The 15069-nt window shown below is 43.1% G+C and overlaps 1 protein-coding gene across 1 annotated transcript in view; it reads left to right on the top strand.

The window, feature by feature from the left end:
- Window positions 1-4524: 4524 nt before the first annotated feature.
- The window catches only part of ARCN1 (archain 1), a 68252-nt gene continuing 57707 nt past the window's right edge, over window positions 4525-15069 (top strand). Inside the window, exon 1 of the mRNA XM_073602511.1 lies at window positions 4525-4674. Coding sequence (XP_073458612.1) covers window positions 4672-4674 — 3 coding nt within the window. The 5' untranslated portion in view covers window positions 4525-4671. The remainder of the gene's footprint in view (window positions 4675-15069) is intronic.

Here is a 15069-nt window from a genome sequence, read left to right as displayed (position 1 = left end):
ACCAGCGGGATTAGTATACAAGCAGGTCACCCTGGCAAATAACGCAGGCTCACATGAGGTGCGGAGTCTAAGTATTGACAAGTTTTCACCAAAGCTTTTGATGGTGGAGATGGATTTGGATGGAAGTGAGATACTGACTGGAGAGAGCACAATAATCTGGTAAAAAGGAAGTGCAGACATGGCTTAAAACAGAGTTCCACCCAAAAATGGAACTCCTGCTTTAAGTGAAGGTGACCCCCTGACATGCCACAATTGGCATGTCATTTTTTTTGGGGGGGGGGGGGCGGATACCCTCTTTTTAGGGGCATCCAGCTCCCATTTCCTCCCGGGCTCAGCGGAGCCGAAAGGAAGTTCACCTCTCCCCCCTCCCTCTGTGCAATCTTCTGGGACACGTCACAGGTCCCAGAAGATTGCCCGGCCAATCACATCGTACAACGCGGCTCGCGCATGCGCAGTGCGTGCCCTGCTGTGAAGCCACAGCCGGGAGCCCACAGTCACAATTCTGGCAATGAGGAGAGGAGGGGGAGAGGAGCGGGGCTTCGTTCGCCCACATCGCTGGACCGTAGGACAGGTGAGTGTCCGATTATTAAAAGTCAGTAGCTACACTTTTTGTAGCTGCTGACTTTTATATGGGTGGAACTCCGCTTTAAATCGGGAAGTTCACAAGAGGAGCAAAGAGTTTAAGGTTCACGACAAACAAAGTTCAAGGCAGGATCATTCAAGGAATTGTCCAGCAGGTAGCTCAGCGAGAAGAGTCATTGCCAGACACAGTAGACGTCCCAGGTTCAAGTCCAGGCTCGTTCATAGGCCCATATCAACTGTTGTTCCCTGACTTATGGGTAGAGATATGCGGAGCTTAACACCATCCTCTGAGGCTCTTTTCCAGGGAAACATGAACATGTCTGCACCCTGTTCACACAGTCTGACAGAATGTGGCACTCTTTGGCCATCACCTATTCTACACCCTTTCCTCAACTTTACTTTAGCAGTCGGGCTGCCGGGATCAGCGTGGCGCACAGGACCCGGAGATGACGTCAGCGGAAGGGGACCAGAACCAGCATGGAATGCATGGACTGGTAGTGACCTGAAGGGGCAGGATGCATTTTGAAACGTCTATTAGTTCCTTCTTCATACCAAATTGAAGAAGAAACCAATAGATGTTCCGAAATGCGTCATGCCTTTTCACATCACTTCCAGTCCATGCGTTCCTCGCTGGTTCTGGTCCCCTTGTGCTGACGTCATCTCTGGGTCCAACGTTCCACGCTGTTCCTGGCAGGTCAGCTGATCCTTCTGGAGCTTTCTTCCACTGCGGCTTCCCTCTGCTGGTCGGCTGGAACCCCTGCCGCACACCAGACCACCTCCAGGACTACCTGATTGGGACCAACCTAATGCTGAACGTTGGACCACCATCCCATTCACTCACCATGTTGAGCCCCCTTTTATCTTATGTCTAGTAAGTGTTTTTAACCCTTTTGGGCTATTAAAGTCTTGTACTGCTGCACCTTGTTTTGTTTTATCATTGCCAATTAATGGCTCCACAGATGTGACCCGCGATTGCAGCGTGTTTTCAAAACGCACATCTAGAAAATGCGCAGTTGTTAATGCACCCTTAGGCGGCAGTGAAATTACAGCTCAACCATGGGGTTTTACCAACCCCGAACATCATGTGTGAATGAACCCTTAGGCTGCATTCACACCTGAGTGTAGCGTTGGTTTTTTTTCTGCACATTTTCATGTGCGATTATGTCATGGTTTTATACAGCGTTTTTGAGCTTTGGCATTTTTTTATTAGCCAATGGAGAAAACTATCATCTGTTCCATCATTTGTTGTTAGGTTTAACAGCTTTTTTTTTTTTTATTATTATTCATTTATTATTAGTTTTATTTTTTTTAGGGTAAGGGGTTAGGCTTAAAGGGGTTGTAAACCCTTGTGTTTTTTCACCTAAATGCATCCTATGCATTAGTATGAAAAAACTTCTGTCACTGACCAGTCCCCCAGTTTTACTCACCTGAGCCCGTTCGTTCCCACGGCAGAGACACGCTTTTCCCCTCTGCCCGTTGTCTCAGCTCTTGATTGGATAGATTGATAGCAGCGCAGCTATTGGCTCCCACTGCTGTCAATCAAATCCAATGACATGGGCGCCGAGGGGCGGAGCCGAGTCTGGCATTCTGCATCTATGGACGCGAATGCTGGACTCGGGAGCGTGCCTACAAGGTAACCCCTTGGGACAGCGCTTCTCCTAGAGGGTTATACGATGCGGGGAGGAGTCGTGAGAGCCGCCAAGGGACCCCAGAAGTCGAGGATCAGGGCCACTCTGTGCAAAACGAACTGCACAGTGGAGGTAAGTATGACATGTTTGTTATTTTAAAAAAACGAAGCTTAACCGCTTGCCGACTGTCTCACACCGATATACGTTGGCAGAAGGGCACGTACAGGCAGATTAACGTACCTGTAAGTTGCCCTTTAAGAAGCGGTTTGCAGGCGCGCGCCTGCCGCGACCTCCATGAGTGAGATCGTGGGACCCGCGGACCTGATGTCTGCGGGGCCACCAACGATCGTCTCACGGAGAGGAAGAACGGGGAAATGCTTATGTAAACACGCATTTCTCCATTCTGCCTAGTGACAGGACACTGATCACCGCTCCCTGTAATTGGGAGCGGCGATCTGTGTCATGTCACACATAGCCCATCCCCCCACAGTTAGAATCACTCCCTAGGACACACTTAACCCCTTCACTGCCCCCTAGTGGTTAACCCCTTCACTGCCAGTCACATTTACACATCAATGCATTTTTAATTGCACTGATCGCTGTTTAAATGTGAATGGTGCCGAAATTGCGCCAAAAGTGTCCGATGGGTCCGCCATAATGTTGGCAGTCACGATAAAAATCGCAGATTTCCACCATTACTAGTAAAAAAAAAAAAAAAATAATAAAAATGCCATAAAACAATCCCCAATTTTGTAGACGCTATAACTTTTGCGCAAACCAATCAATAAAGGCTTATTGCGATTTTTTTTTACCAAACATATGTAGAAGAATACGTATCGGCCTAAACTGAGGGAAAAAAAAAATTTTTTTATATATTTTTTAGGGATATTTATTATAGTAAAAAATAATACTTTTTTTTTTCAAAATTGACGCTTCTTTTGTTTATAGCGCAAAAAATAAAAACCGCAGAGGTGATCAAATACCACCAAAAGAAAGCTCTATTTGTGGGGAAAAAAGGATGTCAATTTTGTCTGGTAGCCATGTTGTAGGACTACGCAATTGTCAGTTAAAGCGAAGCAGTGCCAAATCGCAAAAAGTGCTCTGGTCTTTGGGCAGCCAAATGGTCCGAGACTCCAGTGGTTAAGGGCCCTTTCACACGCATGTGTCCGTGTACAGGCTCCGCTCTGCTCAGCGGGGGATCGCTCCCCTGATCCCCGCTGAGCAGGCAGATGACAGGTCGGTCTCTCCACACTGTGCAGGGACCGACCTGTCAGAGCGACGCTCTCCTCTATGGGGGATCGGATGAAGACGGACTGCAGAGTCCGTTTTCATCCGATCCGCAGATGGATGGAAAAGTAGGGTTTTCCTCCGTCATCAGAAACGGAGCATTACAATCACTTTAAACTTATGTTTGGGTTAGGAGTAGGGGTTGGGGTTAGGGTTATTTATTTATTTTGTTAGAGTTAGGGTGTTAATAGTACTACTACGCCTACTAATAATAAATGAATAAATAAATGTAAAATAAATACACAAATAAATAAAATTAATTACAAATAAATAATAAATGAATACAATAAATGAATACTCTGTAATAATCAATAAATAATGAACCCCTAACCCTTTAAAAAAAAAAATAATAATAATAATAAATAAACACCCTAACACAATATAAATAATTATTAATATTTTTTTTTCTGTTCGGGTTTGGGTGGTTATTATTATTTTATTATTAACAATATACATTTTTCTTTTTTTAAGGTTAGGGTTTAATTATTATCTATTCATGTATTATTAAACATAATGAATTTATTTTATTTATGATGATTTTTAGTTATTCATGTATTTATTTTATATTTCTTTATTCATATATTACAATTTTTTTTTTTTTTTTACATTTTTTTCATTTGAGCAGAAAATCGCGCAAAGCCTGCAACAAAATGCACAAATACACACAAAACGCCCAAACGACGCGTTTCCATTAATTTCTAAGGAAATAAAAATGTGCCAAATAATGCGCAAATCTGCCCAATTTTAGCTACAAAAGTAAGTGAGTGAGGATTCCAGGGAATGTAGATTCCTCCTTCACAAATGACTTCTCTCTCAGGTTTTGTTGTTCTAATGGACATGATATAAAACCTCGTCCCGCGGTTACACACAGAGTACAGTATATATTTGTATTCCTCCTGTAAACACCCAGCTCGGAACGTATAAACCGTCTACGTGTTCCACACACAATCACGGACTTCGGAACACACGTCATTGAGAGAACGCACTGCCCTCATCCAAAATGGCCGCTCCCGCATCCCCCTGTCAGACGTGCCATTACTAGGTTTCTTTCCCCCGGACGTTACGTCTCTTCCTGTTGAAGACGTGGCCCCGGGACTGCCATATTGTGGAGAGGGCTGTTGGAGTCCAAAGAACGGGCAGAAAGGCGTAATAACCGGCCGCGAGAACTGTAAACATGGTGAGGAGGGGATTCGGGGGTGTTCTAGGGTACGGCTAGGGGAGCGGACATCCTCTTGGGGGGCCCGGGGGCCACAGCCGTCCGGAGCGCATGAACTGTCACTGGCTGAGTCCTGTCAGCTGGCCCGGTACAGGAGAGTACAGGGGCCCCTCATATACTTAGTGTAGAAGGGGGCCCCAGGACAGGCCTGACATCGGGGGAGGGGAGGGAGTCTTCTCCTCTGGTCAGGTTCTCCATACTTCATTACTACACTTCACCATGGCGGCCTCACCTGAGGCCCCTCACTATACCATTCACACAGCATACCTACCTATGAGGGCAACTCAAATATTCGTCACCTTTTCTTCTACATTCATTCACACCTGGGTGTTCCAGGAATGTTCACAGAAACGTGTGTGGTTTTTATTTTATTTTTTTTCACACATCCCTAAAAGTGTACATATCACTTCCACTGCCATTATTTCTCAATGCCACCCCTGACATACATCAGAACATGAGAGGCTCACCACCCAAAAAAGGTGCGGGAGGTACTTTGGTGCGTTTGAGTGTAGGACAGGCCAATCATGTGATTCGGTTGCTCTGTGCTGCCGCACAAGTGCGCACAAAAAACAAAACAAAATCTACATAAGCGCGAGTGGGACCTAATGTATGGGGCACTATATACAGCGTGTATGGCTCAATGTCATTGGGGACAGATTTTGGGCGCAGATTGGTTTAGCATGCAGGGGAGGGGCAATTCAAGCGTTGGTAAAACTTTTCTGAAAGTATGGGCCCTCTTATCACTTGACCTCTGGAAGATTTACCCCCCGCCTTTGCGACCAGGCCATTTATTGCAATATGGCTTAGCGTTACTTTAAGAGCTCATGCACACGGGACGTTTAGCCACATTTTTACATTAGCGTTATTGCACGTTTTCCTGCATTGTTTGGTGTTAGCGTTTGCGTTTTTGGGCATTTTTTTCATTAAGAACAATGTAATGTAAAAACGTCAAACGCGGCTTGACGCGTTTAGCTGCGTTTTTCATTTTTACTGCTCCTTGAAGCACTGGCTGTTGTGTTTTTTTTTTTTTTTTTTTTTTTTTTCTTCCTAATGCCCCTAAACGCTTATGCCTCCAAACGCCTCTGACAGTTTGTGTGCATGGACACATAGGCTAAAAACGCCCTGTGTGCCTGAGCCCTAACTGATAATTGTGCAGTCATGCAACACTGTACACAAAATTTGGCATCTTTTCCCACAAATGGAGCTTTCTTTTGGTGGTATTTGATCACCACCTGTGTTTTTTTTTGTTTTTGTTTTTTTTTGTTTTTTTTTTGTTTTTGCGCTATAAACAAAAAAAAGAGCGACAATTTGGGGGGGAAAAAAAACATTTTTTATTTTGCTTTAAAATGTATCCAATAGAAAAAAAAATCTTCATAAATTTAGGCCAATATATATTTTAATACATGTTTTTGGTAAACAAAATCTCAATAAGCGTATGTTGATTGGTTTACATGAATGTTATATCGTCTACAAACTATAGGATATATTTATGGATTTTTTTTAAAAATTAAAAAAAAAATTTTTTTTGTATACTAGTAATGGTGGCGATCAGTGACTTTTATAGCAGGACAGCGATATAGTGGGAACCAGTGACACTAATACAGTGATTAGTGCTAAAAACCTGCACTGTCACTGTACTAATGACACTGGCTGGGAAGGGGTTAACATCAGGGGCAATCAAAGGGTAACTGTGTGCCTAACAATGTGTGTTTTGTGTACTATGTGAGGTGCTTTTATTAGGGGAAGAACAGATCTGCCTTGTTTACATAGGCAGATCTCAGTTTTGTGTGTATTACCAGCGATCAGCGGGTGCTGGCGGACATCCAATGCCTGGCACCCGCAGATTACCTTCTGCTGTGAATAATCAGAGCAGAAGTGGTCCACCAGTGGCGTGCGCACCCCCTGCAGACGTAAGCGCAGAGTCACCTATATAAGATATTGATAAAAATAGAACGAGTCCAGAGACTGGTAACAAAAACTATGAAAAATCTGGGGGATAAAACATATCCAGAGCGACTTGAGGAACTTTTTTTTTTTTTTTTTTTTTTTTTTTTTTTTTTTTTAACAATAGATTTTTATTGAAGGGATTTTCTTAACAAGTGACTTCAGGAACTTTAATATGTACAGTCTGGAGGAAAGAAGGGAGAGGGGAGACATGATTGAAACCTTTAAATACACCCAAGGTGGTGAATAAGGTTCAGGAGGGCAGTTTTTTTCAATATGAAACCAAAATCAAAAACATGGGGACATGACCTCAAACTGGAGGAAAGTTCAAAACTAATCTTAGAAAGTATTATATTACTAAAAGGGTAGTTGATGCTTGGAATAAACTACCAGCAGAGGTAGTGAGACAGTAAATGGCTTTAAACATGCTTGAGACAAACATAGATCTATAGTCAGACAAAAAAGTTAACAAAAACCCGTTGGACTACCCAGTCTTTTTCTGTCGTCACTTTTCTGTGTTTCTGTACTGTAGCAGTAAAACTGGTATGGGGCGGTCTTAAAGGGGTTGTAAACCCTCCTGTTGTTTTTTTTTCACCTTTAAAAACTTCTGTCTGTGACTGCCCTCTTCCCACCCCGTTTTTATTTACCTGAGCCCCTTCATTCCATCGTCCCCTCTCTGCACGGGGTTCCGGCTCTTGATTGGATAGATTGATGGCAGCGCATCCATTGGCTCCCACTTCTGTCAATCAAATCCAATGGCGCGGGGGGGCGGGGCCGAGTCCGGCACTCATGTCTATGGAGCGCTTCTCCCAGGGGGTTATCTGATGCAAGGAAGAGCCGCCGAGGTACCCCAGAAGAGGAGGATCGGGGCCACTCTGTGCAAAACGAGCTGTACAGTGGAGGTAAGTATGACATGTTTGTAAACCTTTGTGTTTTATTTTTTTAAAATAACAATCACTTTAAAGTAGATCTTCACCCTCAAATCAAAATTCCCTCCTCTGCTCAACTACATTTGCCTTGGCAAATGACGTGCACTGTGCCTCCTGGGGTCCTGGGGTATGAATGTCAAATATCCCAGGAGGCCTAGAGTATTTCATTCACAAAGGAGGAGGGGGCAGGCCTAGCAGTGCATCATCAGGAGGCCCATCGGCTAAACCTGAAAGAGCCAGCAGCTTCCCTAAGACATCACAACGTGGCGGCACAGGACCCGAGCAGCTGGTAGGAGGGGTGGTGAAGATTTGTTTTAAAGTTTCCTGTGCCAAATTCGTAAATCCATTTGGCAACTTTTGTTGCATTTTCAATGGGCCATTGTGGTTGAGACAGTTCAAAAGATTTGCTTCCAATTCATAGATAATAAACCTGGAGGTAATTTATGCCAACTCTAAGTTGGGATACAGATAGTCCAGAGTTGTTTTGGGGGGGGCTGTGTGTTTCACTTCATTATTGTATTTCCTTCATTGGTTTCTAGGATACAGGCCACCAGCATCCTAGCAACCAGTAGTGCAGGCTGAACACTGATAGTGGGCGGAGCCTGACAGAGAACTCCAAGAGACTAATTCCCAATCAGGTCTGCCCGCCCTCCTTGTGATTGACAGATAAGGCGGACCTGATGGGAAATTAATTTTCAGAGTTACAGTGGTTTAACAAACATTTAATATATTGCAGTATACCAATTCTCCCTCTTCTTCTTTTTTTTTTTTTTTTTTTTTTTTTTTTTTTTTTTTTTGTTATTTTCACCTGGGGATCTGACCAGTTACTAACTTCCTGTCTTGGGGTAACGGACACACCTTTTGTACAGCCGTATTGTCAGTCTGGGAAGAGGGTAGTGTTAGATGAACTAGCAGATTTAGATGGACTTGATTAACAAATTAAAGCAAAACTAAACACATCAATTTAATTGTTTCCCAGAGCAGAGCAACTGTCAAAGTTGCTTGTGTACTCAACTGAACTGTCAGCCATCAAATGGCTTGTCATAACTGATCACATATGAGCCCCAGGGCAACTGCAGATCAGAGGCTAAGGCTCCATTCACACTAGCGCGTTTTTTGATGCATTTTGCATTTTGCAGAAATGCATGGGAATTTTTTAACATGGGTTCCTATGGAACATGTTCACATCAATGCTTTTTTGTATCTCTGCGTTTTTGGAAAGGGTCGGGGACTTTTTTTCATGCAAAAAGCAGCGTTTTGCATGTAATGGATTTCAATGGACAAGCATCAAAAACTCAAGTGCAGCGTTTTTGCAGCGTTTTTGCCGTTTTTTTTTTTTTTTTTTTTTGTAATTTTTTTTTAAGACTGTAAAAAAAAATAAAAAAAAAAAAAAACGCAAAAACGCGGCAAAAACGCTATAAAAACGCTGCTCAAAAACGTGCCAAGCATGAAAAAAAAACCTCCAAAAACGCTCAAAAGCAACATGCATAGGTGTGAATCGAGCCTTAGATGACAGTGTCCGTGGCTGTTAACCACTTCAGCTCTGACAGGTTTTACCCCCTTCTTGACCAGGCCATTTTTTTCGATACGGCACTGCGTTGCTTTAACTGACAATTGCGTGGACGTGCGACACTGTACCAAAATAAAATTTGATGTCTTTTTTTTTTCCCCCACAAATAGAGCTTTCTTTTGGTGGTATTAACACCCCCTCCCCCCCTTTTCCTTTTTTTTTTTTTTTTTTTGCGCTATAACCAAGGACTAACAATTTTGAAGAAAAACACTATTTTTTTACATTCTGCTATAAAACGCATCCAATAAAATAATCACATTTCTTCGGCAATTTAGGCCAATTTATATTCTGCATATTACTTTTGGTAAAAAAAAAATAAAATCCCAAAAAGCGCATATTGATTGGTTTGCACAAAAGTTATAGCGTCTACAAACTATGGGATATATTTATGGACTTGATTTATTTTTACTAGTAATGGTGGTGATCAGCGATTTTGTAGCGGGATTACGGCAAACAAATCTAAGTGACACTTTTTGAGGACCAGTGATTCCAATACAGAGATCAGTCCGAAAAAAAGAATGCACTTTCGCTGTATAAATGATACTGGCAGGGAAGGGGTTAACATCAGGGGCGATCATAGGGTTAAGTGTGCTCCTAGGGAATGCTTTCTAACTGTGGGGGGAATGGACTGACTGGAGGAAGAGACATCTGTGTTCCTGATTAGCAGGATCTCTCTCTCGATCGACAACTGTACTGCTTAAATGAAAATTGTACAAAATGTTTTTTCGTGCATGTCCGATCAAATAATTTCAGATTGGCCCTGTACTAGCGATCCAATTATCGTACGATTGCTTTGAAAGCGATATTTTTCGTTTTTTAAAGCTCCCCTGTAGCATGATTTCATTATCTGACATTTTACGTAAACAGGTGTGTTTTTTTTTTTTTTTTTTTTTTTTTTTTTTTTTGTGTGACTGATTTTACATGAATGAATAAAAGCTGACTATTGTAAGCACCCCTGACAGTGCTAATCTTGTTTGTTTTTTCTCAACCTTTTACCAATTTTTCTCTAGAGAGCTTGATCTGTTAAAGGGAAACTAAACCCTTTTAATCTTTTTCAGCCAAGAAATCTGCAATTTTAGCCTCTGATATTTAACTGCAATGGTGCTACACATGTGATCAGTTATGACACCAGCCATTTAATTGTTTGACTTTGGTTGAGAGCCCAAGCAAATGTGACAATTAACATTCCCATCATGCTAGAAATCGGGGCGGATTTGATTAAAAATCAAGTTGATTTAAATCATCATTTTTAAAGAGTAGCTGTCATCTCTGTCCCGCAGTGGCTCCTCCTCTGACCCGCTGTTAACTCACTGACGGTCTCATTCACTTTAATGGGACGGCTGGTGATGGGGCAGTGACACAACAAGGTGGGGGACGTGGTGGCAGCAGGTGAGTGGATGCCCGCTAACAGGTGCTGCCATGATTGATCTGAAATGACGGGTGCTCTTTAAATGCAAGGACTTATTCTTGCTGGTAGTTAGAATCTTTAATATTTGCAAACAAAATGAAGGTTTCCTATTTAGAATAAGTGGTCAGGTTAGTAAAACAGCGATATCAGAACCGATTCAACCGTTTGTAGTACATAGATTTGCAAAACAATGGGATAAAGGAGTATTCCTGAACTTTGTTTGAACTCATGATTACTGTGAAATTTGTGTGAATGCATCAATGCAATGCATTTTATCTCTGCTTGCAGAGCTTGAATTCACTGAATAAGTTTACCAAAACATATAAATATTTCAGAATATACAGCCTCATGCTACATAACTAAGCTCCATTTCATGCTGAATAAATTAATGTATATTTTAGATAGATTTTTACTCCAAAAACATTTTATCAAAATAATTTATCAAAAATCCGAATTTATTTTTTTTTCTATCCACCCTGCTAGAAATGAAACAGTTTGAAACTATTAAATTGAAGGGTTTTGTTCAAGGTAAACAGAGCATAAGAGGATACAGGTCACAAATGGCTACCAGCTCCAAAAACAAAAGTTTTGAAAACTGCAGAGGAGGGGAGGAGGAGGATCAGCAGATCCATTTAAAAAACAATGTATTAAAATAAAAAGAGAACTACTAGCATGAAAGTGCTGTGTAGGGCTCCAGAGACATAAACTGACAAATCCTCTGCATATCCAGGCAAACCTAAAGCTGCTCCCTTTAGTAAATCCTCCGGCGGGTACCTCCTGAAGTCCAGATGGACATAATGTATAAGTTGGAGCCCGGGGGGGCAGCGACAGTGTTACTTGCTAGGAGGATTTGTTATATAATTATGCCTCATGCTGCAGAGCTCTACACAGCGGTTTTATTTGAGTAATATTTTTATTTTATTTTGGTTTTAAAATGGAAGGCACTATGATTCCTTTATGTTGATCTTAAGTTGGAATGGTAATACAATGTAGAGCAGAGATCTGATACTTAACGCTATTGGAAAACATATGCTGATTTGATCATCTAGAAAGGGGTTCATCAACAAAGGTATACATACAATACATCCAAAAGGGATATTGAAGGTGGAAGATTTCACCATTGTTGAAAACTACATGGTGGTGTAAAAACTCCAGATGTTACACAAGAAGATATTCTGAAGGACTATTAAGCATTGATTAGATATATACACTCACTGGCCACTTTATTAGGTACACCTGTTCAATTGCTTTGTATCATAAATTTCTAACCAGCCAATCGCATGGCAGCAGCTCAATGCATTTAGACATCTAGACGTGGTAAGGATGACTTTCTGTAGTTCAAACCTAGAATCAGGGTGGGAAAGAAAGGCGATTTAAGTGACTTTGAACGTGGAATGGTTGTTGGTGCCAGACAGGCTGGTCTGAGGATTTAAAAAATGGCTGATCTACTGGGATTTTCACACAACCATCTCTAGGGTTTGCAGAGAATTGCCCGAAAAAGAGAAAATATCCAGTGAGTGGCAGTTGTGTGGAGGAAAATGCTTTGATGTCAGAGGAGAATGGGCAGACTGGTTGGAGATGATAGAAAGGCAACAATAACTAAAAAAAAAAACACTGGTTACAACCACGGTATGCAGAATACCATCTCTGAATGCACAACACATTGAACCTTGGAGCAGATGGGCTACAGCAGCACAAGACCACACTGGGTGCTAATTCTGTCAGTGAAGAACAGGATACTGAGGCTACAATTCTCACAAGCTTACCAAAATTGGACAAGAGAAGATTGTATAAAAATGCCTGGTCTGAGTTGTGATTTCAGCGGCGACATTCAGATGGAGGGTCAGAATTTGGCGTAAACAACTTTGAAAGCATGGAGCCATCCTGCCTTGTATCAATGGTTCAGGCTGGTGGTAGTGGTAATGGTGTGGGGGATATTTTCTTGGCGCACTTAGGGCCCTTTGAGCGTCGTTAAAATGCCATGGCCTACCTCAGTATTGTTGCTGACCATGTCCATCCCTTTGACTACAGTGTACTCCTCTTCTGATGGCTACTTCCAGCAGGATAATGCACCATGTCACAAACTAGGGTTGTCCCGATACCGATACTAGTATCGGTATCGGCACCGATACCAAGCATTTGCCCAAGTACTTGTACTCGGGCAAATGCTCCCGATGCTTCCCCGATACCTTGACTGTCAGCGGTGATGGACGTGTGGGGGAGTTACAAGCTTCTCCCCCTGCGGCTTTCAGCTGCTTAGTGACATACAGCGGTGATCGGTGCTTGTAATTCCCCCACACGCGATCACCACTGACTGTCACCTCCTCCTCCTTAGTCCTCCACCGTTCCTCTGTCCCCCTCCGCTGTCCTGCTCCATTGCTGTGTCCCCCTCCGTTCCTCTGTCCCCCCCCTGCTGTCCTCCTTCTTTGCTCTGTCCCCCTCCGCTGTCCTCCTCCGTTCCTCTGTCCACCTCCCGCTGTCCTTCTTCTTTGCTCTGTCCCCCTCCGCTGTCCCCATCCGTTCCTCTGTCCCCCTCCGCTGTCCCCATCCGTTCCGGCTTTCCGTTGTCCCCCTCTCTCTTCGTCTGTCCCCTCCGTTCTGCTGTCTCTCCGCTGTGTGTATGGAGAGAGTCAGCTGACTCTTTCCATTCACATAACTGAAACATTGTAATCTCCTGTGATTACGATGTGTCAGTTTATGAATGGAGAGAAGCTGCTGTGTTCTCTCCATTCATTCTCAGTGCAGCTGACGCTGCAGAGAAAGGGACTGGGGAATCTCTATCCTCTGTCTATTTCTCTGTCTCAAGGGGGAGATATCAGAGGTCTGTTAAGACCCCTGATATCTCACCAAAGCCCCCCAACAGGGCTGATTAAAAAAAAAAAAAAAACACACACATAGTGCAATAAAGAATAAAAAAAAAATTGTAAAAAATAATAAATGTAAATGAAAAAAACCAAAACAAAAACACACACACAGACACCGTTCACTATTACTGGGGCAGCATCATATGATGGCGTGTCGTGATCGCTCTGGGCGAGCTTTGTGATCGCAGTGCCTAGAGGACACTGCTGATTTTATATAAATAACAATTCATGATAATAGTACATAGAGGGAAATGAAGTGCTAGATGACCAAGGAGATTTAAGATAGTTAACAGTATGCGTAAAGGTATCATATTAGGGCCTGGAGTTTGGATTAGAAAAATTTGTGCCAGGTTTTGGCAGAAGCTATTATTGTATGGTCAGGGATAGGTGGGTAAATATGAGATTCAGTGGTAATGTTGCTCAATAACCATAAAATTAAAAATAAATTATTTCCTGGTACTTGGAAGCTTTCTTGTTCTCCCCATAATATCTTGGATCTTGGAGAACTATGGTTTCAGTTGCAGCAGCCTCCTGTGTTAGAGGGTGGGGGCTCTAATAGCTGCACAAACCTGTGTGGTTTTGTATTTTCTTGTACTATGGTGATGTACTAAAGTAATTATAAAGCCAAACTTTTTTTCTTTTATCACAAACCTGTCTGACTGACCTGCTCTGTGTAATGGTTTTGCTCAGAGCAGCCCCGATCCTCCTCTCAGGTCCCTGCTGGCGCTCCTGGCTCCTCTTCCCTGCCAAGTGCCCCCATAACAAGCCGCTTGCTATGGGGGCACTTGTGCGTGCTGCTCCTGAGCCGACTTTATGTGTCCATAAGACATAGAGAGCATGGCTTGGCCCCGCCCCCTCTCCCTCCTCACTGGCTGTATCGGACTTGAGTGGGAGCCAGTGGCTCCCGCAACACTGTGTGTGAGCCAATGAGGAGAGAGTGTCAGGAGAGCCTCTGCTCTCCTGCACATAAGTGGATCGAGATTGGGCTCAGGTAAGATTCTGGGAGGCTTTGGGGAGCTGCTTGCAGAAGGTTTTTTAGAATGCTGGTAGACTGGTGAGCTCTAAAGGTATTAGTGTTGCCCTTGGGTTATTGTAGTACTTACAGGTCTACACAGTTTTGAAGCATTACATATTTGATATCCATTTACAAGATTCTATCTCTAAAGCGAAATGTGGTTCTAAATCCTTGGTGTGTTTTTTTTGTTTGTTTTTTTGTTTAACCTTAATTCCTTGCAAAAAAAAAAAAAAAACACCCCACTTCTTGAGACACTTCCCAGAGCCTGCCAGGAACCCAGTGCTGTGCCCGGCTGCAGTCTTCTCTCCTCTCTTCCTCTTCTCACAGGGACTCGGGCAGTAGCAGGAGCCATTGACTGCTGCTGCCATCCGTTAAATCTGTGAGCACAGAGTGGGTGGTGGGGCCGAGCCACACTGTGTGTCTATCATCACACACAGCGTGGCTCAGGAGTGAACTGCAGATGTGCTTTCATAGGAACTGGCTTGCTTTGGGGGCACACTGAGAAGAGGAAGAGTCTGGAGCTGGCAGGGAAGAGGAGCCAGATGCGCCAGCAGGAACCTGAGAAGAGGAGGTTTAGGGCTGCTCTGTGCTAAACCATAGCACAAAGCAGGTAAGTAGGACATGTT

Source organism: Aquarana catesbeiana, linkage group LG10 (genome assembly GCF_042186555.1).
Source record: "Aquarana catesbeiana isolate 2022-GZ linkage group LG10, ASM4218655v1, whole genome shotgun sequence".
NCBI classification, from domain to species: Eukaryota; Metazoa; Chordata; class Amphibia; order Anura; family Ranidae; genus Aquarana; species Aquarana catesbeiana.
Note: the sequence above shows the minus strand (reverse complement) of the source record. Positions and strands in the feature narration are given on the sequence as shown.